At 39.2% G+C, this 24,242-nt stretch overlaps 1 protein-coding gene across 7 annotated transcripts; it reads right to left on the bottom strand.

Moving 5' to 3' along the window:
* Window positions 1–2,148: 2,148 nt before the first annotated feature.
* Window positions 2,149–23,745, bottom strand: LOC106090613 (transcription factor Dp). Of its 7 annotated transcripts, none has more exons than XM_013256870.2 (11): window positions 23,724–23,745; window positions 22,616–22,885; window positions 12,656–12,777; window positions 9,209–9,269; window positions 8,962–9,137; window positions 8,803–8,885; window positions 8,402–8,714; window positions 8,095–8,330; window positions 7,945–8,027; window positions 7,793–7,876; window positions 2,149–5,311 (listed from the first exon to the last, which is right to left on the bottom strand). In XM_013256870.2, the coding sequence occupies exons 2-11, from the start codon at window positions 22,683–22,685 to the stop codon at window positions 5,061–5,063; spliced, it is 1,479 nt and encodes a 492-aa protein (XP_013112324.1). In that variant the 5' UTR covers window positions 22,686–22,885; window positions 23,724–23,745; the 3' UTR covers window positions 2,149–5,060. The 7 variants fall into 7 exon arrangements, with proteins under 7 accessions (XP_013112324.1, XP_013112325.1, XP_013112321.1 ...); XM_013256871.2 differs by lacking the exon at window positions 23,724–23,745 and adding an exon at window positions 23,550–23,697; XM_013256867.2 differs by lacking the exon at window positions 23,724–23,745 and adding an exon at window positions 23,017–23,697.
* Window positions 23,746–24,242: the final 497 nt, after the last annotated feature.

The following is a 24,242-nucleotide window of genomic DNA, read 5'->3' on the forward strand; positions in this document are numbered from 1 at the left end:
TCATGTGTCTAGTGGTTCGGTCACCCCAAAAACCAACCAAGCGCACATGTGGCATGTTTATGGCTATGTGCTACACAAATGAAAAGTGTTAAGGAGAATAGTACGAACCCCACATTGAAATATGGAGTCACGCAACTGCGATTACCTCTCCCCTCGCAATAAAACGGGCTTTAATCAAAGGTAAAGGGGGGTAAAGTACAAATTCCAAGGTATAAGTCCCACCCCCAAAACCTGCCAAGAGATATCATATATATGATATGAGCACCGCAGGGTTTAGAACTGTTAGCGCCGATTGGTGTGGTGTTCAATGTCATTACGAGAAACGCAGGGACCACAGGTTGCGGATAGGGGAATGCTCCACATATGGATTAGCTGCAACTGCGGTCGCGGACAATCAGCGGTGTCTAGGGGAGAGTCTCAGTGAAAGAACGGCCGACACTGGCTGCTTAAATAAAAACTGAGTGCCTATGATACTTGATATGACCAGACGAGTTATTGGCGCCTTAAAATAACCAAGGGCCATAACGTTCCCTCGGCGATCGGTCATATGGACCGGAACGAGCTTGCTCACCTATAGGAGCTGGGTGAGAATCTCCAAATACTCATGTGGTTACAACAACAACAACTCCACAATCCCATGGCAGCCGGTTGTATGTACTCTACTGACCCGATGAAGTCAATCAAGGGCGACAGCCCTTCTTGTCTCTCCAAGTGGACATGTAGCCCGATGAGAATCAAATGATAGCTTTAGGGCAGTTGAATATAAATCGGAAATTTAAATTTTCTTTCATGCAAGAGTGGGGTCGATTTTTATCATCCCGCACTACGAATCTCTAAAACGAACATATAGACCAGCGATGTCCAAATTGAAGTTGTGCCTGTATTTGTGAAATACTCTCTTTTAGTATTTTTAATTCCCTCAATATGTAAATATAATTTTTTGACTGAATGATAAGAGTTTTCCAGAGTAAATATAAAATAAGAAACTTTAATCAACAAAAATCATTGTTTTTAAAAATAAAAACAGAAAAACGATGCCCCTGCGCATGTTCGTTCATTGATGTGTCAACAACGACCGCAACAATGAACATAAGAATGCGTGTGAGTGGCCATCAACGCTACCGTAAAGGGCTGGACATCGCTGATATAGACCTACTACGATGTTATGGGTTTTTTTTAAAGTAGAATAAAAATCTTTCATTTGTATGGGAATTTAAGGACTGCCTTCGCATACTTAAAATTCCCCAGCATATGTATATCACTCAAGTAATTAACGAGCGGTATAACTCTGCCCTTTACGTTCAAAAAAAGAAAACTAAAACAAATAATTTAAAAAAAATTAAAAAAAAACAAATGAAGAAAACAATACAGAAGTAAAAGCATGATAGGCAGCATATCGATAAGTTATGCATTTTTGAGTTATGTCTCTTTTAAATTTTAAGACCGATATGTTAACGGGGGCCGAGGCACCCACGCACACATTTGTGCATACCACGAAGGAACAGTGGTCCACATCCACCTGAGTGTCTACTCGGTGTGTACCAATAAGGTTTCAATCACGAAATTAATGAGTCTAATTAATTTTTTAATTGAAACTACTTCAATCAAATCAAAATGATAATATTAATCACAGTTTTTGAAAAAGGTGATGAAAAATATTTCCAATTAAAAAAATTTCATATTCAATTAAAAGAATGATTGAACATTTTTGACTACACAGAAAAAAATAAAATAAGGTTTCAACTACAAAATTAATTAATCCAATAAATTTTTTAATTGAAACTACTTCAGTCACGAAAATGAAAATATGAAACAAAGTTTTTGAAAAAGGTGATTGAAAAAATTGAATATTTAATTAAAAAAATAAAAAAAAATTATTGAAAATTTTTGAAATTTCCAATCAATTTTGGATTAACTAGAAAAAAATTAAAAATTCCATTGAAAATAAAAATGTTTTCAAAAAATTAATTGCTTCAATCATTTTTTTAAGTGAAACTGAACTTTTTCCAATTACGATCGTGACTGAAATTATTGTCTTTTTTAATTAAAAAAATAATTGATTTAATCATTTTTTTAATTGAATCTGAACTTTTTTCAATTACAATCTTGATTGAAATTATTGCCATTATTATTTAAAAAAAAATAATTGATTCAATCATTAAATTTTCGTGATATTTTTTCTATGTATCCACCTTAAATTTCGCAAAGATCTGCTTTGAATTATGAATGTCTCAAAATTAAATGATATAAAATGTGGAGGGCATATAATGTAAGTCTGGGTAATAGGTTCAAAATTTTCCGTGAAGATGGCTAAAGCCCGATTATTTGGCAGAGTTATCAGTTGATTCAATAGAGCGGTACTGCTGGCTTCAAGTAAATTTGGTAATTGCATCCTTTTGTGCAAATTTTTTCACGGAAAAGGACGGCAGTTATCTCTTAAGGCTAAGGAATCAACACCTCTCGCCACAAATAATAATCCATACTGGCCATTGCAATATCTGGTCTTTGACATCTGGCAGGACACAGAAAAAGCAGACTTCTGACTGATTTTTTCGAGATAAAGAAGATTTGGAGTCAATGTCAAGCATCTATTGCCCTACATTAGGAGAGAGAAGACATGGTAAAATGCGTTAAAACCCTTTTCCAAGCCTTAATCTTTTTACAGCTACTTTGTCTACTTATCATTCAAGAGTTCTGTAGAGTAGTGTGGGACAATTTGTACAGACTGAACAACAGCCTGGAGGCAGTTGTCGAAATCGTTATATACCAACATTTTGTACGGACCAAAAAAACACACATTAGGCAATGATCATATTTGTAATCTACGAAAATTGTAAAAATTTTGCATGAAAATCTTTGGGCCATTTTAGAGTACTGTAGAGTAGGGTAGGACAATTTGTACAGACTGAACAACAGCCTGGAGACAGTTGTCGAAATCGTTATATACCAACATTTTGTAAGGACCAAAAAAACACTCATTAGGCAATGGTCATGTTCGTAATCTACGAAAATTGTAAAAATTTTGCATGAAAATCTTTGGGCCATTTTAGAGTACTGTAGAGTAGGGTGTGCAATTTGTAAAGACTGATCAACAGTCTGGAGGCGGTTGTCAAAATCCTTACATATAAACAATTTGTGCGGACCAAAAAACTCTCATGAGGTGATGGTCATAATCTTAATCTACCAAAATGCTAAGAATTTTACCCGAAAAACCTTGGTAATTTTAAAGTACTGTAGAGTAGGGTGGGGCAATTTTTATAGGCCAAACAACAGTCAGGAGGCGGTTGTCAAAAACGTTATATACGAACAATATGTACGGACCAAAAAACTCTGATGAGGTGATTGTCATAATCTTAACCTACGAAAATTCTAAAAATTCTGCCCAAAAAAACCTTGGGTCTATCTTTGGCCCAATACAAACCCATTTTTCGAGATTGTGGGTTCGATTTTCGTTTTTGGCAATACTTGTTAGTATTTCATGTAGACTGAGATTTTGATAAACCCAAAAATTGAACCAACCTTCTCTAGGGGCATGAAATGTCTGATTAGATGGAACATTTACTTATGACTTCTATGTTTGCAGATTTCTTTATCTGCCTTCTATTGCGCTTTCTGACACAATATTGCCTTCTAGGGCTAACCCCAAGGCTAGTAGGCTACTACAGCCACCACCACCACACTAATCTTCAATAATAGAATTGTATGCGCTAAAATAAAAAAACAATTTTTAAAAAATCTAAGTTTTCTTTTGTTGAGAAAAGTTTGAAAAAAGGCAGTAGTTTTTTCAAGCGCTTGGGATACAAAAAATGGAAAAAGCAAAAGGGGCTTTCGTAGAACTGAAAATCGTAGCGATTGACAACAAAATGATTTTTTATAATTCAAAAGTATAAGTATTTAACATTCAAATCACAACGAAAGGCATGCCACTTCACTGAATGTTGCAGAGTAACACTTATACATATCCGCTTCAAGCAATTGGAACTGAAATATTCTAAAGAGACAAATTAAACAAATAATTTTTATAAGTGCTTACGCAGCCACTTGAGTATTTATATACCTTTAAAAGGTATCTAAAAGAAACAAAGAGGCCAGATATAATAACGTTCAATGGATGAAGGAAAAAAAACACAAAAGCCAAATGGATTTAAAACACTTGCAAAGGAATTATAGACTAATAGAAAGGTAAATGAATGAATTGGAGAAAACACTTTTCAAGTGCTTTAAGACAAATCACTTCATATCATATATATATCTTGTCAAAATTCCGCAAAAAGAGAATTGTTAATAGAATCAATTGAAAAAATAGAAACAAAAAATGTTCAATGGACCCGGGACCACTTTATAAAAAACTTTCCTGCTTACTTTTATATATAAAAAATAACTTACTATTACTTTATAAAGATACGAGTTTGAAACTTGTTTTTCAAAAAAAAAAAATCTGAAAAACGAAAACAAAAACAAAAAAGAAAAAAGAAAAACAATAAAACTTTGTTACTTTTGTGTATGTGTTTGGTTGTTGCACATTAGTGCAAACCTAATAAGGCCGAAATAAAACAGAAACTAAATGAATCTTCTGATAAATTACTACTATCCAAAGCAGCTATACAGCGTCCCTGGGTTGTTGTTGCTAGTTGTGGTAAACCATCATTGACTATTTGATGCTGCTGCTGATATTGCTGTTGCTGCTTAAAGTTATCTTTAAAATCTTTAGTTTCTATTCTTATTTCATAATTAGCTGGGATTGGAGTAATAGCTGAAGACGATGCCATTGATAAGGAGGAAGTTGTGGATGACATAACTGGTGGCGATGTAGTTGCTATTGTTGATGATGATATTGATAAAGATGTAGATGTCAAAGGACAAGTTGATAATATTGTTTTTTCTCTTTTTCCTGTTGTGTTGGATGTAAGTGACATTTGTGAGTTGAACTTGGAGGCTGTAGATTTGCACAATATTCCCTGCCCCTCAAAGGGAGAGTTAACATCTCTCTTTTGTTGTTGTTGTGTTTTCTTTGTAAATGTCTCTGGGATTTGGTTACAGCATGTAACTTCTTTTACACCTCAATCGATATCACTGTGTTCCACATATTCTTCATCGTCAGTGAGATCAGATGTTCTAAGACCACCACCGCCGCCACCACCACCCCCTCCACTACCTATGGACATGGTAGTGTGATGAAGCGTAGTTCCAGTTGTCGTGGTAAAGCCTTGTTGAGAGCTATCTTGCGTTAATTCAATGAAATCACAAGAGGGTATTTCATCATCTTCCGAATCATAGGTCATGTCATCATTTGCTTTGCCATTACCATATGCTAAAATGTATAGAAAACAAAAGTTTGTGAATATCAACAAAATACAGTAATAGCTCGATTTACGTTAGGATTTGTTTCAAAAATTAGCTACATGCATTAGAAACGCTTTTGCTTGATTAAAATAATTTATCGATTTTTTTTTCAATTGAGATTCAAAAACCCAATCGCTTGCTTAAACGTTTTGAATCCATTTTCCTTTGCCCTAAATTCTAAACAGCACACGAAGGATTGAAATTAGCTGCGGACAATCCGTGGTATCGAATGGAGAGTCTCAGCGAGAGGCCCGGTGGCACCGGCTCTTGGATAAATACTGAGTACCTTTGATGCTCGAGGAGGCCACTGTAGCACAGAAGTTAGCATATCCGTCTATGACGCTGAACGGTCCTTTGGACCGGTCGCGGAGTGTTTGCTCACCCACAGGAGCTTGACGAGAATCGTCATCTCAATATGCAACAACAACAACATGTAGGATGTTGTGCTTTTTAAGGAATCCAGTTGATTGTTTTAGGCCGTAGCATGAAATCGGTATGGAAGGAAGTATGTTTATGGAATTTATAATAAAAACTAAAAACAAACAAACTGTACCCTGCACCACTACTGTGGCTGTTATAAAATTCCTACCTATTCGGGCTTTGCCATGTAGGTCCTTTCCTCATATCCTTTCTATGCCTTTCGTGCGTATCCTTTGGAATCAAGGTGGAAATCGCATTTTTTACCCGGCAAAACTGCACTTTATAGGACGCACCTCCGATTTCGTTGGAATTGGGTGTGTAGATGTTGGTTGCCAAGAAATTTTAAACTTATAATTCCAAAAAAACGCTCTCTAATCTCATGAATTACACAATTCATTATAAGGACGTAGTTACTACAATTTTCACTTGGAAGCGTTTCAGAGAAAGATCTTTGGTAAAATACATAGACCGGCAGCGATGATGGAGGAGAAAAGGTCTGTTAGCATAAAATTTGGAGGACACCACACGTCGATTAGAGCGCGCTCCTTTCTTTTCTGACGTATATAAGAAATACCTCCAAAACTAAGACGGAAATACCAAGTGGGGAAAGACATCTCGAAACTGGGTGTAGAAAGAAATCAATTCTACGTTCGGCTAGGAGAACAAATGTTTTGTAATGACCACCTATGTAAGTAGTTGACCATTAATAATAAGTCCTTATCAACGCCGCTGTGCCTTAATAAAATATTCATGGGCAAATAAATTTTTTTTTTGATTTATTTCCGAAAAAATAAATTAGAAAACAATAAGTGCAGATAAAAAAACGTGGTATGGAAACAAAAACATTTGACTGTTGGCAAATTTCGCTCGCGAAATAATTAAAAATTTTAGCGGTTTTTCTATTCCATTTGCAAAATTTCAAAAATCCTTTTTTTCAAAATTTCAAGCTGTGAGACGCCAATAATCAAACCAAACCAAACAATCGACAAAAAATTAAATAATTTTGAGTTATGCGCGGCAATTTTTTCAGTAATCAACTCGGTATTTACATGTTAGAAAAACCTACCAAAAATTGAACCCAGCCTACCAAGCTATGAAGAGAATAAAAACCTACCAATTTTAGTAGGAACTTACCAAAAACGTCAACACTGGTCGTGATATCTCGTGGTTCGTGATTTTCTCGTGAATCGTGATTAGCGTTGTGAGTCGTGACTCATGCACGAAGAATTTGAATTCAATCACGCACGATCACGTGATTAGATTTGGATCTGAATAGCGTCACTCACGCGTGGCACGACTGCACATGACTCACGTGCACCCTTCTACACAGTCTTATAATTCCTCGTGTCCCAAAAAAATCTGAGTGAACGAACTTGATACGTTTTCCGGCAAGGAAGAATTCCTCGCAGATATTGCAGCCAGTACATTAGCTTAGGTAAGTTTGAAAAGAGCGTGAGTATATTAATCCGCTCCATGCAACTAGGGACATACACTTAAGCCACACTTTTTGCGTGCCTTGCTAAACCAACTTGTTCGCTTCTTTTAGCCGATATCATTTAAGTTGGAAAAAATAATGACTGTGCATTATCGACCAAAACCTACGAAATGTTCTGCAAGCCAAAAATGCGGCATATGTTTCTATGCACACCACCGAAGAGTTGGCTATTTTTCTATTTCATTGCAACACATAAAATTATACATTTTCAAACATACAAAGTATAAATACTAGATCGTCGTTTGATAAAATGAAAATTCAAATAAGAAATCTTGAGTTCAGGAGAGTCGTATATACTTTTGTCACGATTTCAATGAACAATTGTGCTGAGTTTGGATAAACCGATCTCCCTATTTGGGGGTTTGTTCACAGAAATACGTTTTTACTAGCCATTTTCGCCGCTACCGTAAGTTGCATACACCCCTTGTTGAGAATTTCGCTAGAGTTGTGATCGTATCTCCATTTCCTTCCACTTTTTATGTATGAGATACAAACAAGGTGTTTATGAGTAAAATGCTATATTCTAATACACACCTTCAATATATTTTTCAAAATTGGGTGGCACCAAGGATTTGGCACGTTCAATGTCATCATACGAACAATGGCCCTTATCCAAACCTATTGAAATATATAAAACACATTGTTATAAAAGTAGGGGAATAAAAAAAAACAAACAAGGATCTTACCAAACAATAGGCCCATGCGTTTTAAAACCTCGGCATCATCATGCATTTCGAATTTATCATCAAATTTAAAAATATACTCCGACCTAGAACACACAAACGACTATAATAAAGCGCATCTCGTGCTGTTGGAGAAATTGCATTAAAACTTACTTATCATTGGTTACACTACAATTAATTTTGGTTGATTTATGCGTATTTACAATAATAAATGGTAATTGTATGGATGAGTTTGCTGTGGGTATTATACCCTGTCTTTCGGCTTCTTTGTTGCGTTCAATGAGACTCTTAAACGAGACTTGTTGCAGCAGCAGTTCCCTCAATTGCTGATGTTTTTGTCTGATACGTTCTCGGCGCTCTTCATTCTCCTTTTCCAGTTGAGAGCATTCCTTTTGCAAATAGTCGAAACAAGAAATTAAAATCACAAATTGTGGAGTGTATAAAGGCAGCAAATATTTACCTCAACAGCGCTGGATGGTAATCCAATCCAACGAATTTCCTTTTTGTCTTTGGATATTATTTGCAAGGCCATTAACACATTCAAAGCATCATAGACACGTCTACGTATATTCTTTTGATCACAGTTCTTGTCGAAGGAATTATTTTGTATTTCTTCGGCCACCAATTCATCGGCCACCTCATTGTAGGTTGTGGTACCCTTCACCTTAACTTTTTCGCAAACTTTTAGCGAAAAATGTCGCAAACCTTTGCCGGCCTTTTCGGGTTTGCGTTTTCTTTGTACTACGGATGCATTTTGATGGCTGGTTGTGTTGCTAAAAAAAGGGGATGAGAAAATAAAAAAAATAACATATCGTCCTTGGAAGCCAACAATTCATTGTCTTAGTGTTAGTTGTAACATACATTTTTGATTTGTTTACAGCTTTTGCATTATTTGCTAGTATTTGTGGTTTATATTTGTAGCGCTCCTCTTCCTTGACCACCGTCTGATGAATGTAAGTAAAAATCAAATCATATTTGTCATTACACACCACAATTTTCCCTTAACGCCCTTTCACTCACCGTATGTGTCGTATAGTCATCCAAAGATTCATATTTTAGTGCTGTGATATTTGTGTTGTTGTTATTATGTTGTTGCTGTTGTTGCCTTTGCATATTGTTGGGATTTGTTCCAGTAGTGGCGGTGGTGGAGTTACTGCCACTACTACTTTGTGGTGCTACAACTGTATATGTGGTATCTAAAAAATTGCAAAGGGAAATTTCGTTTTAAAACACTGCAAGATTATGCAAAAGAAGAGATCAAACTCACTTTCTGTTGGTTGGATATTGTAACTATTTTGTATTCTAACAAACTGAGGTTGACTTGTGTTCTGAAAATAAGGTATAAACAAAATTATTTTATTAGTGCTTATTATTTTATACTACACTAGCCGAATCGGTCCCGCTCCGCAGCGTCTTATTTGATGCTCTTATACATTTCATTTGAGCCCTATAAGTCCTGTTTTGGTAGAGTTTTAAGATGGGGACATTTCGCCCCGAATGTGGATATCGAATTCGTGTCATTGAGCAAGCAAGTCCATTCATGATGCTAAACGCTTGGGTTCAAATACTGGCGAGCACATTGGAGAAATGTTACGTGGTCGTTATACCCTCCTAATGTTGGCGACATTTGTGAGGTGCTTTCCCATGCATTGGGTCGCACTTGGGGTATTCGACGTCACTCAGGAGATCAGGGGATGCAATTGAGATGTCTGGCGAGCTGCCGCACCTCCTCGTAATCCTAGTGGGGGCATCCTCATTCACCGTGCAAAACGTGGAGCTATCTATCAGCTCTGCCAAAGCTATGCCACGCCTGTCGTTACCTAGGGGAGAATGCCATGACGTGTGATGCGCATTAAAATCCCAAAGAACCAGACGATTATGGCCAGATAGCAACCCTCTTATGCCGGGGTTGTAAGCCTGGCCATTAATCGGGACACAGCTTCCAACCGGTGGCATATACACATTGTATATCTCTATCTCGGCAGTACCAGACCTGGCTGCTACCCCCATACATTCCATGTATGGGTCACTAGCGTCAAGCGCAGGCGAGATAGGTCTATACTGCACGGAATGGTGTATAACGAAGGCCAATACCCCACCTTCATTCTTTGAGCGATCCTTACGTAGCACATTGTAACCGTGACAACTGTGCAAGCTGCAGGTGTTGGTCAGCTTTGTCTCCTGGATCGCTGCGACTCATAAAGTCTACGATCTCATCGATCTTGCCACGCAGTCCGTTGCAGTTTAACTGCAAGAACGATACACTTCCCGGCACTGGCCTGGCAATAGTAGGGCTAGGGTGCTGTCCTTGCATAAATTGCTGTACGGGAGAGGTCGGGGGGGTCACATGGTCCGACGACGAGAACGCCGAAGGCGACGCTTGTGACCCACTGCTGGCTATGTTCGCACAGCACCTTGCGACATAGCCAGTATGACTATACTCCCGTAGTGAAGTTAGGCCAGAGCAAGAACGGAAATGTACCCACTCCATGCACCGGTTATACCTCACCGACACCGACCGATGATGAAGGCGGTTCTGGCAAACTGAACAGAACCAGGGTCCGGGATTCTTTTCAATAAGGCACTCCGGGATGTGCCTCTCCCATGACGAAAAAAGACGAACACGTACACTGAGGCGGCAGCCCTTGCCGATGGGGATTCCATCGGGTCAATCCGGTGCGTACAACCGGCTGCCATGGGATTGGCCATTTGAGGTCTGATTAGGAAGTGCGGAGAAGATTGATAATGATATGTGAAGAGCATTTTTTTCAAACCATAGGAAAGCCTATCGGGATTTCTATAGTCGCAGATCATCAATGAGGTGGCTAAAGAAATGGCCAGGACTGAATCGTTAATGAATCTTATGTTACTGCACCGTTGAACCCTCATTGGTAGGATATACGTGGGCTAATGCTGTAAGTGACCAAAGCCAAGTATTTAACAGAACAGGGCCTGGGGCTTATCCTGACTGGTCATTGTAATATCACAATCCCATAGCAGCCGGTTGTACGTACCGTATTGAGCCGATGAATTCCTTCATCGGCAAGGGCTGCCATCTCAGTTTATAACATACTGCTATAACATTGTAATATAAGATCTTTGGAGTTGCGCTCGACACACGGGAAGCTTTGTGGTTGTTTTTATAGCTAAATTTGCATGTGGCGATCCTCGTCAAGCTCTTATAGGTGAGCCAGCCCGTTCCGGTCTATACGACTGATCGCCGCGGAAACATGATAGCTATTGGTTATTTAAAGGCGCCAAAATGTGGCCTTGTCGTATCGAGCATCATAGGCATTCAATATTTAAGAGTCTCCACTCGATACCACTGATTGTGCGACTGCAGTTGCAGCTACTCCGTAGGGAGCATTCCACTATCCGGCTCTGTGGACACACCCGTGAGCTTCCAGCTAAGCTTCTAGTGATAACGAAGAGTTCCACATTGGAGCTCAGCATGTTCCATCCTGTGTGATGCTCATAGATATCCCGTGCCTGGATGGTTTGTGTGGATGTCGATGAGTTAAATACGCTTTGAAATCCAGAGCGAAGGCTAAAGATTACTGGTGAAAATATCTTTCTAAGCATGGTCACACCACTGGCACACAGACCTCTCATTCTGGACTAACGTACACTACAGACGCACAGACCGTTCGTTATTGTGGCCTATTGCAGAGACCTGAAGTGAATGCCTAGAGAAGCTCTCGCCAATCGAATACATCTCCGGGTCGCTGTGATCTTTTTATTGTTGCACCCATATACTACCGATGGAAAATCAAGTGGTGAACGACATCTGGAAACTTGGTGTCAGAGATTTTAGGTGAAGCGCAGAAAATCGAAGCGTTTGCATAGCTATTCTAAATTCGGCTAATGGAACAAATGTTGTTGTCGTTATAGCCACATTTTCATGTGGAGATGGAGATCCTCGTCAAGCTCGTTCCGGTCCAAAGGACCGATCGCCACGGGAATAGGTTGGCGATTGGTTATTTAAAAGCGCCAATAACTCGCCTTGTCAGTATCGTAGGCAGTCAGTATTTGTGTAAGAGCCGGTGGCGCTCGGCCTCTCACTGAGACTTTCCGCTCGATACCGCTCCGTATGGAGCATTTAACTATCTGCAACATGTGGATGCGTCCTGTACCTCGCAGCTAAGCTTCACGTGACAGGAATGAACTCCACACAGATCGAAATTCATTGTTCCAGCCTGTGTGGTACTCACAGCCATCTCGTGGCGGGGGACAAATGTTCTGTCATAGCCAGTAAAAGTAAGTCAATGTTGGATATCCGAATACCTTTTGTCTCTTTGGTGCTTTTTTTTGAGTCATGCTGACTCCTAAACTTGGCCCCATATTTTATTATAAGATTCGTTTTTTACTCTCAAATACCTTCAAGTTGAATTCCTTCCTAGTTCCATGTAGTCAGTTTTTTGGGGTAAAGGGGAGGGTCTGCGCACTCTCCCTACCCCCTCAGATATTGGCAAATTGTATAGCCTATTATTTTTTCATATTGTAGACCCAATCCAAATTTTGTTGCTGTTGCAGCCATGTGCTTATATGAAGTGATAGTAACCTAAGCCAGCTTAAGAGTGATCTGGACCGTTCCCGAACGACCGCTCAACTTTTCTTATGTACTTAACACCAAGTTCATCGATCAAAGGGCTCAAGCAATGATCTTATTATGTTTGGTTTTTGACATTCGTCCGATAGATACATAGATACTCACCATTTGTGTAAATGTGCCCAGGTTACCGCTTACGGTTGTGGCATAAACTGTGCCTGCTGCCGATGAGTTTTCATGAGGTTCTTGTTTAATTTCAACCTGCTTCAGAACTTTATGAATTTTACCTAAAAAAGGAAATTTCATTAATATTCATAAATTTGTTGCAAAGTTTAAGTTAAAGCGCAAATAGAAAATGGAATGTTGGCTGTTTGTAGATGGTAAAGAAGAACACCAAATAACATACAACAAAGTAAAGTGAAATATAGCACAAAAACAACATCAAGAAGTAGGAGGTGTAGTGACAAAGGAGTAACTAAAAATGAATGAAACAAAGTCCTCTGCTTAGCCAAAATAACAAACAAAACCTCTTCCACGACTTGTAGTGCTCTCACAGCTGATTTTGCTGTTGCTGCTGCAGCCGACGTCATCGTCCGTAGTCTTTGCCACACAACGATGGGCAACACTTCAGGAGGAAAGCGCCGTTTTGTACTAACATTTACAACAGCCTACCAACGATAGACATATAACAGCAACATTTGGTGACGACGAAAGCAAAACACTCTTACACTCATATCAATGTTCCCATTGTTGCTTGTTTGCTTTTTTTCTGTTCTTTCTCCCATTTACCCCTCGTTTATAATACGGCATCGTACTTCCAACAACAAATCAAAAGAACCACTCTCTACTTGCATAAACTCTCACAATACACTCCATCTCCATACATTCAACAAAGCTACCCGCCACCGTACACGTCTACCTTATGACGTGAAACCCACATGCGATTGAGTGTATATGAATGTAGGTACATTTTCAAAAAGGAAATAAAAGTATGAACTTCTCCCCGCTTCACTCTTGACATTCCAGTTGCAGCAAAGCAAACAAATTATTCTGATACTTGCCTATATCAGGTACAACAACAATTTATTCTGTTTAGATTTGGGCATCAATACTACGAACATAAGCAACTGGCATTACTCCATTACTTTGCAGACATCTTAGAACAGTTTTTTTTTGGGGGGGGAAATAAATCAGGATAGAATGATCAAAATAACTATGTACAAATATCACATTTTAACTATTGCCATAATAAAATACATAGGTCCTGAAAGGGTGCTGAACGATGGAAATTAAGTGGAATTGAAGATTGATAGATTTGGCAACGGATATGTGCTCGTTTTATGGGCTCAATACTCTATATTGGGAGATTGGTCTATATGGCAGCTATATCCAAATATGGTCCGATCTGGACGATATTCACTAAGAAGATTTAGAGGGGTACCGGAACTCGCTGTGACAAATTTCATCAAAATAGAATGTAAAATGCTCCTTTTATAGGCTTATTACACAATATCGGGAGATCGGTATATATGGCAGCTATATCCAAATATGTTCCGATCTGTACCGCGTGTGACAAGAATGGATAGGGGTCTACCAGAACACACTGTGCCAAATTTCATCAACTTCGGGAAATAAATGGATCTTTTATGGCCTCAATACCCTATATCGGGAAATCGAGTGGTCGGTCTAAGGGCAGCTATATCCAAATATAGTCCGATCTGAACCGCACTTCACAGAAATGAAGAGGGGTCTACCAGAACTCAATGTGCTAAATTTCATGGAAATCGGATGAAAAATTTATACCAATACCAATTTATTTCCTTAAGACTTTAAGTCTGGAGATCGGTTTATATAGCGGCTATATATAACTGAAATTCGACTTTATGAGATCAGAAAGTCAGATTATATACAAAGAATACCAAATCCTCAAAAATTGCTTGTAAAATTTTTTTATATCCCAGATATCTGCAAAATTATAAATACCCAAATAAATACCCAAGCATTGGGTATTTACCCGGTAGGAACCCATCTCTACTTATGGGGTCTTTTTCATGCTGCTGACAAATTGTTGACCATTTACCTCAAATAGGTATACAAAAATGTTGGGGCATTTTTTCATGTTGCTATTTGGGCCAATTTAATTTTCCTACCGCCCTGTCCAAAAAATATGTGGGGTCTATTTGCCGGTAAATGTTTGGGAAAATATGACAATACACCTCAAACAGCATATTGTTCTTTTCTGGGGCGTATATGCATACTTGGGAAGAAATTTGTTTAGAAATCATTTTTCATATGCAAAAACAACCCCAAATTTGGGGTCGATTTTATTTTTCAACTAGCTGGCCCGGTGTGCTAATGGTCTAAATTTGAAAATAATTTATATTTGTATTTAATTCCCACATCACTTTATAACCTCATATAGTCCCGTTTGGTATACATGTCCATTTGGGGCATAATTTTGAGGTGAGGGACTCGCCAGGAATAGACCTAAAATTTTATATATTTTCGTATTCTCCTCTCAAATAACTTTCGTTTGAGTTCCATTTATACCGTTCGTTGTACCTGCTCATTTGGTGCATAATTTTGGGTTGAGGCAACCCGCCAGGGAATAGATCCAGAAGTTTTATATACGTTTTGTATTCTATCCTCTAATAGCTTTCGTTTGAAACACATATCGTGCCAATCGGCCTACACATACGTTTGGGGGTGCTTCTTGAGGTGGGGCGGCCACCTGGGACTTTAGCCCAAAGTTTCATATACTATTTCCAATTACCATTTATTTGTCCCGGCTGTGAGAACCACACAGGCTGGAATAGTGGGGTCCGATCTGTGTGGTTTTTATGTTATGCTGTAACGAGAAGCTTAACTGCGAGCTACCGGGCGTTTTCACAGGTTGCGGGTGGTGGAATGCTCCATCCGGAGTAGCTGTAACTGCAGTCGCAGACAATCAGCTGTATCGAGCGGAGAGTCTCAGTGAGAGGTCGGGCGACACCGGCTCTTGTGCAAATACTGTGTGCCTGTAATGCTCGATATGACAAGGCGAGTTATTGGTGCGTTTAAATAACCAATGGTCACCCTGTTCCCGCGGCGTTCGGTCCTTTGGACTAGAACGAGCCTGTTCATGTACATGAGCTTGACGAGGATCACCACCCCCACAGGAGAATGTGGCTACAACAACAACCTTTCATTTGATACCCATATTGACCCAATCGGTAAACATGTAATCTTTGCGCGGTTTTTGTCGGCAGGAGGGGCCCCCGACACGTGAGTTCGAATTGTTATATCAAGTTCATTGTTGTTGTTGTTGCAGCGGTGTGTTGCACACTGAGGCGGCACCCTTTGCCAATGAAGGACTTCATTGGGTCAATCCGGTACGTACAACCGGCTGCCATGGGATTGATTAAGTTCGAACTGTACCCCTTGTGAATATTTCATGAAAATCGTTTCCGCCGTTTTTGTGTCTATTAGGAACAAGAAATCAAAAAAAACTCAACAATTTCGTTTCTTCATTTTAAAGATATGGGATGTATTTGTTTGGGGTCCACCGTCATAACTACGAGGTCTTTTTTTCCATACGTTAAGTCTGTAGCGACCGTCTCTTGCGTTTGTTCTCATTAATTGTCCTCAAGACTGGAAGTTTAATACGACTGCGGAGTAGTGCGAGATCGTTCTTATTTGGCTACGGAACGCCGTTTTACTAGTACGACCTATTCTGACTTATCGGTGTCTGGCATGGTATGGTCTATGGAGAGAAATATTACCGCATGATGATCGAGAAGGTGGTGGTTCTGAGGCGACTAAAATTGCCCTTCGACTGAAAAAAAAAACAGAATCCTAACGTTCTTCCTATTTTGGACAATGAAGACTCAAAGTGCAACACAAAAATCTCGAAGATACCTCTCGAAGATACTCCTTTCGAGTGCTCAAGAAAGGCCTATACGGACCCCACACTTAGCTTGTACGCAGGATTCACTAATAGAAGGTTAAGTCACTTGCGAAAACATAAAGTGGATAGGCCCCATGAACATAAACAAGGATGTCAAACATGCCGATTAAAAACGTCATCAAATAGGAGAAAACTTAAACAAAGAATGAATGTAAAAGGAGAACAAGTTGATATCCTCAATGACAAGTACTGCCAAAAATTAAAAAAAATACATCGGCTGACCGCGTAGCTTAACATTATTCAGTGAATACTGGCCTGTACGTATTTGTGTAAAATTTGTAGCACAATGTTATATTATTGGGTTGCTCAAAAAGTAATTGCGGATTATTTAAAAGAAAGTAAATGCATTTTTAATAAAACTTAGAATGAACTTTAATCAAATATACTTTTTTTACAGAGTCACAAGCTGTGAAAAAATTTGTCAACGCCGACTATATGAAAAATCCGCAATTACTTTTTGGGCAACCCAATACAATGGGGCTGTTTTAAAAAACTTCTAGGTACTGTTCGAAAGTTAAATTGTATTAAATTAGATTTCTTGCCCTTAATTTGCATTATTTTGTTTGGCAGATCCCTCTTCAACATAGAAGGCAGTAGTGGGTAATTGATATCTCAGGCAGTCTCTTCCTATTTTTAATTATTTATCTATTATTTCCTAAATCTATCTGTGGTCGCACGAACCGCACGTTTTCTGTTTATGATTGTCAATCATAAGTGTTTTCTCTTCTCTCACACGCACTCTCTCTCTTTCGCTCTTGTTTAGCTTAAGCCATATAATTTTTTCTTTTCTTTTAATCTTCTTACCAAATTACCAAAAACAAAGGCCTGTTGTTGTTTTAGTTTAACCTTCTGCAACAACAAGTCGTTTCTTTTTGTTGCTTTTATGCTTATGGTAAAATGGGCAAGACCATTTTATAAACAAGTAATACCAATAGCAGCAGCAGCATCATTACTACAACCAAAAAACAACAACAAAACAGAAGAAGTCGAAGTCTATGCAAACAAATGGTCTTATCATGTAGATGTTTTTCCTTCCTTATATTCTCAGCATCTCTTATATTTAGCTCTTGTATTACACCACTCTTCCACCGACATCTATCAAAACGAACAACAAATATGACAAAATAAAAGTCGTATTTCTACCTTGGCCATTTTTATGCACACTGCCAACCAATAAATGGTCCTCCTCGCAAAATATTCTCATGCGAAAGAAGTGAAAGAAACACAAAAGCCAAAATATTTTTAGAAAAGAGAATGAAGCAAGCTGATACTGTTTATTTATTCCACATATTTCGATTTCTTATTAGTTCCGCAAAAGAGAGGCACAAATGAAGGGAACTACAAAAAAGGGGGTAAAAGTGATCAAAAAAAGAAGGATATAATCGTAAACATATACATACATGTATGCAGTTGATGTTTTACTTGAATTTCCAAAAGGCTTTTGGGCAAAGAGCAACCCAAAACTTTTTCCGGGCTGGTATGTATTGAGAAAGTTACACGGAACCCCCATTCAATTTCGTGGAGATTTCAATCCAGTACATAACCGTAGGAAGGTCTCTGGAGGGTGAGTTTAGCACGCCTCAGAACGTGTTAACCCCACTCCCTGCCAAAATTTTAAAAAATTACTTTGTTTTCTACCAATATTGCTTAATTTATGGCTTTTTGCCTTATGACTGGTACTATGTTCGTTTTCACCGCTGAAAACCCATGTTTTTTTGGGATTACTTTTCGGGAACACTACACAAATATCAATTATTTTTATTAAAATTTTACCATAAGTAATGAAATAATGCGCTACTGAATGATATAAGCGACTTTTATGTTTTTTATATAAAAACCCTTATTTAAAAAGGTAATCGGCCGAAAATGCCACGAAGGAGAAGAATAATATAAATTCCAACACTATAAAAAGACAAGTAGAAGAGATGGGAAAACCAACCCACAAAACAAAGGGAGCTGGCGGATTGGAGAAGAATCGCGTCGTTAAGAGCTTTCTTACGTCAGCCAATTCAGGTCTCCACCCCAGTCCAGACTGACAAGGGAACCGTGTGTGTGAAGGATATCCCGACATGGAAAGAGATTTTCACATACAATCCTGTGCCACTTTCCCACAATTTCAGGGTAGTGACGCAAACATACCGCATTGACCGGATGGTGACCTTCATCGTCAAGGGAGCCGCCTCAGTGTGCAACAAACTGCTACAAAAACAACAAAAAAGGGCACTTGATCATCCCCAAATGCTTCTCATTCCCACAAACCCTGCAGACGTTGCCTCACCTGTTGTAGCCCCATATATGTATATGTGGAGTCAGCGGCCTTTGTTAAGCTCCATAGTTGAGCAAGCTTGTTCCGTTCCAAAGCACCTATCACCGCAGGAACGTTATGGCCATTGGCTATTTAAAGATGCCAATAACTCGCCATATCGCGTATCAAAGGCACTCAGTATTTAACCAAGAGCCGACGCCGGTCGGCCACACACTGAGAGTCTTCACTCGATAACGCTGATTGTTCGCGTCTACAAGTGCAGCTGCTTTATATAAGAAGCATTCCACTATCCGCAATTTTCTTTCTTTCAGCCTTTCGTGATACAATGAACATTACAAAATCGGAGTTCATAGCTCCAACCCCTGTGGTGCTCATCCCGTGCTGCCTTACTTGTTCCGCGCCAGGTCAAAGACCTAAATCAAGCTTTCTCAATTCCAAGATTATTGGCGTTCTATTCTGGGAAGTACTCGGCCACAAGATAACCACGGCATCAGCCCCACCCTTTTCCACGGTCATCTTAAAAGCCTCTAGCTTACCAAGGAGCTTCTACAGAAATGGTGCACTCACCTCGTTCTCCGCCACCGCTATATGGTCCGGAAACGAAAAAAGCGTAATAGTCTGCCCTTGGTTCGAAGTTGAACTTCACATCTCCTCACCAATCCGGTAGTCCATGATAGTCCGATATGACAGACTCTACTGCATCGAAATCATCTCCAGAGTCTTCAACTACACGAAGACCTCCGCCATATACTTCACTCATTCAGGTCCTAGAAATGCAATAAAGAGTCCTTCCCCGGCGCACCTTTCAATCTGGACCCATTAGTGCATATATATAGCCCCAGGGAATAGCGAGTCACTCCCATCCGTGAGCTTCCTCTTCAGGAATGCGATGTCCAATGCTTTAACAAGCAAGGGTCTCCCAGTTAATAGTCCATCGGTACGCAAATAATCTATTGCCAAGCCGCATTACCAACCCCGACACGAGATAGCTGTATGCACCACGCAGGCTGGAACATTGAGGTCCAATCTGTGAGGTGTTCGTTGATGTCAAGATAAGCTTAGCTGCGAGCATCCGGAGTAGCTGCAACGGCAATCGCGGACAATCAGCGGTATCGAGCGTAGAGTCTCAGTGAGAGGCCGTTCGGCACCGGTTCTTGCACTATTACTGAGTGCTTATGATGCTCGATATGACAAATCGAGTTATTTCGGCCTTTAAAAAACCAATGGCCACGCTATTCCCGCGGCGATCGGTCCTTTGGACCGGAACGAGCTTGCTCACCTACAGCAGCTGGACGAGAATCACCGCCTCCGCATAAAAATGTGGCAACAACAAACAGCTCCCAAAACATACGTACTCTGAGGCCGCAGCTCCTGTTCGAGGAAATGTCCACCGTGTGCATCCGGTACAAAGAACCTGCAACGATTGGAAAGCCCAGCAAACGAGTTAAAGTTGATGCGGTTACAACATCGAAAATCGAGTGACAAGCTCAATCACAGTTTCTTTTAAAGTACCACGCTTCTGCTTCTGGCGTATACAGCTCACTCTGTCTGGGCTTTATGCAAGCCCATTGGTCTCCGTTCATCCAGACAGCTTCCTTAATGCCCTCTGAAAATTTGTCTGCAATGGGAAAAACCTTCACCCTTTCTCGCCTCAAAAAGGTCTGAGAAACACATTTATAAACAAGATCTACAAAAGAGTCTATTTGATCTTCCTCTCTCTACCTTGTGGTATTGCTCTAGTCACTTTTTCCTAATCGAGCCCTACTCTGATGGTGGGCTGATAATCTTAGCCTTTAACATCATATTAGGATTGGGCAATCCTCATGTCCACCAAGGAGTAATTTATTTTCATATTTTGACACCTTTAAATAGCGAAGATTTACACAACTGAAGGTCCCTAAAAATCTCACCAGAATTAATGTATTTTTTTTATTATCACCAGGATTTGAACCTAGGCGTTCAACCCCATAGAAATTCATACAATGCGCCAGCATTACTGTTCATATTAATCCTCGGCTTAGAGGGTGAAAGATACCAACTCAGGATTAGCATGTCTGGTTTTCACAGCCGAAGCTCTGCTTTGACGGGACATTTACGTATATAGCCCTCTTTATCTGTGTATTCACCAACTCTTCCAACCCAGTCTATGATGTAGTCATCAACGCAATCCCGACGCAGGTCAGCCTTTTGACCTTTTCGAACTTTTGACAACACTTTTTATCCATATTCCTGCTCCATACGCATTGCACCCTATGTCAGCACTGTTCTTATGATGGCTGCGTCATTCAATAGATCGTCCATGGACTAATCCCCACTTTGCAGCCACATTCTTCTACAGGAGCAGAAGGCGCATACTCCTAACGGCTTCTTTGCTCTGCATTATTTTCCCTGGACACCTTCAAACAGAGGAATAATGCCAAGTATTATGCGTCCTTCCTTGCAGTATGATCCATTTAGAAATGGGATTCTAATTCCCAAACGTTATATATACGAGTGAAAATCATAAGTTCTGATTTTCTTGGGGTTCCTCACCAACCCATTTGTCATTGCAAAACTGGAAAGTCTTCCCTGCAACATTTCCATAGCCTCGCAGATGGTAACGAGACACGGATAAAATTAAGGAATCGGTTTATATAGGGACTACAGACAAACCAAAACCTCTGGCGGGAATCGATCCCACGAAATGTTGGTCCGAGCTCACTAACAGAGCAACCTATATATCAAGCTTATTTAAATTAAAAGAAGCCATAGATTTGTATATAAAATTTCACGCAAGGTATCCCATTTCCAAACTCTCTTTACGGCTATATTCCTTCGATCACTATTATATTTTTGACAATCGGACAAAACCTCGGATCGAGTATGGGAGTCAATGTCATACCCACTAAAGGTCTCTCATGAGAATCATGTTCAGATTATACCACTTTCATAACAAATTCCCATTGCATAAAGTTTCTGATTAGATTATGAGCTTCAACCCTTTAGGCAATGTCAGTAAGGGTCTATTGTTAAATGACAAAATTTATCGACTATACCCAAAAATAAATAAATAAGTCAAATACAAATAACGCATCGTCTGTAGTACTAGTTAAGTTGAATACCAAACCCGCTCAGAAAATAACAACAAATGCGCACGAAACGTACGAAGCAACAGCAAAATACTACTCTGACACACTATTTTAGAGACCAAGACTTACGACGAAAAGAAAATAAAAACATCATCGTAGTTATTGCGGCGGCGGCGGCTTATTGTTGCTGTAAAAATATGGCGGCTTAAAGAAAGACATAGGCAAAAACCCCAACAACAAATTCCCGGAGAGTTGTCGGTCGCAGTGGGCTGCTCTAAACAACAAGAGAAGTGAGTGACAAATGTGTGTGTTGTTTCATGGAGAAAAAAAGGAGGCAAAAGAAAAACGCAACCAAACACACAACAGAGAATGAAAGGGGATGTGTGTAATGGCTGAGGCATGTTGTTGGTTGGATTGAATGGATGGTTAAAAACATCTACTCATCCACTATACTGCCCATGTTCAATATAACAGAACAGCGGCGTACGCGATTTACCGATTTATTTTATTACAATAAAAATAAAATGAACAGCAAGAGCAAATGGCGATGATGACGATGCATACGAGGACAACAGCTATATAGAGTACCTCGCTCGACAAGCAGCTACTATTCTATTGCAAGACAATCTTATATGAATCCGAGCAAAAGAAAAATATAGACCACATACATGGATCGATCGAGCTCTTGGAATCGCTAGATATGGTCGAACGATCTTTTGTTTTGGCGGCTTAGGACTTTGTATATAAATTGTCTTATTGGGATTGGGAAAGGAAGGTAGTTTCCTAGTAGTGCTAGGTAGTTAATGGCAATTCTGTGCACGTAATAATTATCTGCTAGTACTCACCATTCTCATCCTGAAAGAAATAGTTAATTATATCACCTGTCGTCGTTGCTGCTGTAGATGAGTGCGCCATTTTTGTGTGTGTTTCTTTTCCCAGCGCCCAGCTTTTCGTTTCGTAGTTTGTGCTGATGGTGGCTGGCTGTTTTTTTTTATTACTATACAATAATACAACAATTTAGAATATTTATGGAGATACAGGCAGCAGCAGCTTCGAAAAGTTAAACTGTGTGGCGGCTTTGGCTGAAGTTGGTTATTTCTATTTTCGTCGTTTCGCTACAACAAACAACAACAAATTAAAGTATATAATGAAGAAGGAACTTATCACACACAACAAGAGTTTTTCCCAAACGTGAATGGATGAATGGATAACAAATAACAATTAAAAGAAAAAGCGCTTAAGAAACCTTTTTCGACTAGCATTTGTAAGCCATTAACGCGATGATGACGTTTTCGATTTTATTTCATATTCTTTCACGGCTCTCTGAATATAGAATTGAACTACGGCCCTATGGACTGGTTCCCGGGTGCCAAGTTTGTGTAAATTTCTTTCCTTTAAAACTATACGCCCGTTTTATCTATTTTCAAGTGAAACCGCAAACATTTCTTATCATTTCTTCTTTAGTACATGCACTTCTTTTTCCTTTTCGACCGACGTCGAGACCGAGCAGTTGAAAATTGTCTTTTTTTATTTCGCTATTTGCCTCCTCATTGAGGTAGTTTTTTAATGAAACTTTTATGAATTTCTTTTAATATTCACTGCTCTCGTTTCTCCCCCACACACATTTTTGCACAAAAATACGTTTTTCACAAAATAACTTGCTTTTTTGGGCAAATTATTTAAGAGGAAATATTCACTTTAACAAGTCAAAATGGCGAGGGAAGGAATTTTCAATTCCAGCGTTTATGGCAAGTTTTTTCTTTTCTACACCACACACACCGAAAATATACGAATTTTGCGAAAGGCTTTTCGACCACTTAGCCTTCACCGATTTTTGACATTTGTATATCAAAAAATTGATAAAAATCGAAATTTTCCAATGGTGAAAATTTTATGAAAATCGGTTGGGTTTGAGACCATGAAAAGGGGTATCAAAATTTTCCTAGAATTTACCAAACGTCGTGTTGGACAATGAGCGAGCAAATGACCCGATGGTCTCAGCTGATTTACGCGCGCCAAACAGGCATCGTTGGTGTTGTCAATACTTGGAGAAAAAGCTACTGTTAGGCGACAGGAGCCCATTAACAATTAAATATACTCAATAATATTTTCATAAGAAAAGCTCAGCCTATTGAGAGGCACATGTATATCACTTCCATTTTTATTTTTAATGCTTTTATCCATATTTAGCCCTAAATTGGGAAACAAAATTAACACAAAATATGTTCCTTGCAAACCCGCTACAATTCAACATTGTTTATTTTTTATTTTCTTTCATTGCTCCGTTTGACATACAGTGATGATTTTTACTTTGCCTCTATTGCCATATTTTTGCAAAATACACGCCTAGAATCAACTAAATACATGCGTTATGCCAGATGTTAACAGTTTTATTTGAAACTTTACCATTGAATGGGTGTTTGCCATTAAGTGATTTGCAGTTTTGCTAGTTGCTGACAAAATCCTAAGAAA

Source organism: Stomoxys calcitrans, chromosome 5 (assembly GCF_963082655.1).
Source record: "Stomoxys calcitrans chromosome 5, idStoCalc2.1, whole genome shotgun sequence".
In the NCBI taxonomy this organism is placed as follows: Eukaryota; Metazoa; Arthropoda; class Insecta; order Diptera; family Muscidae; genus Stomoxys; species Stomoxys calcitrans.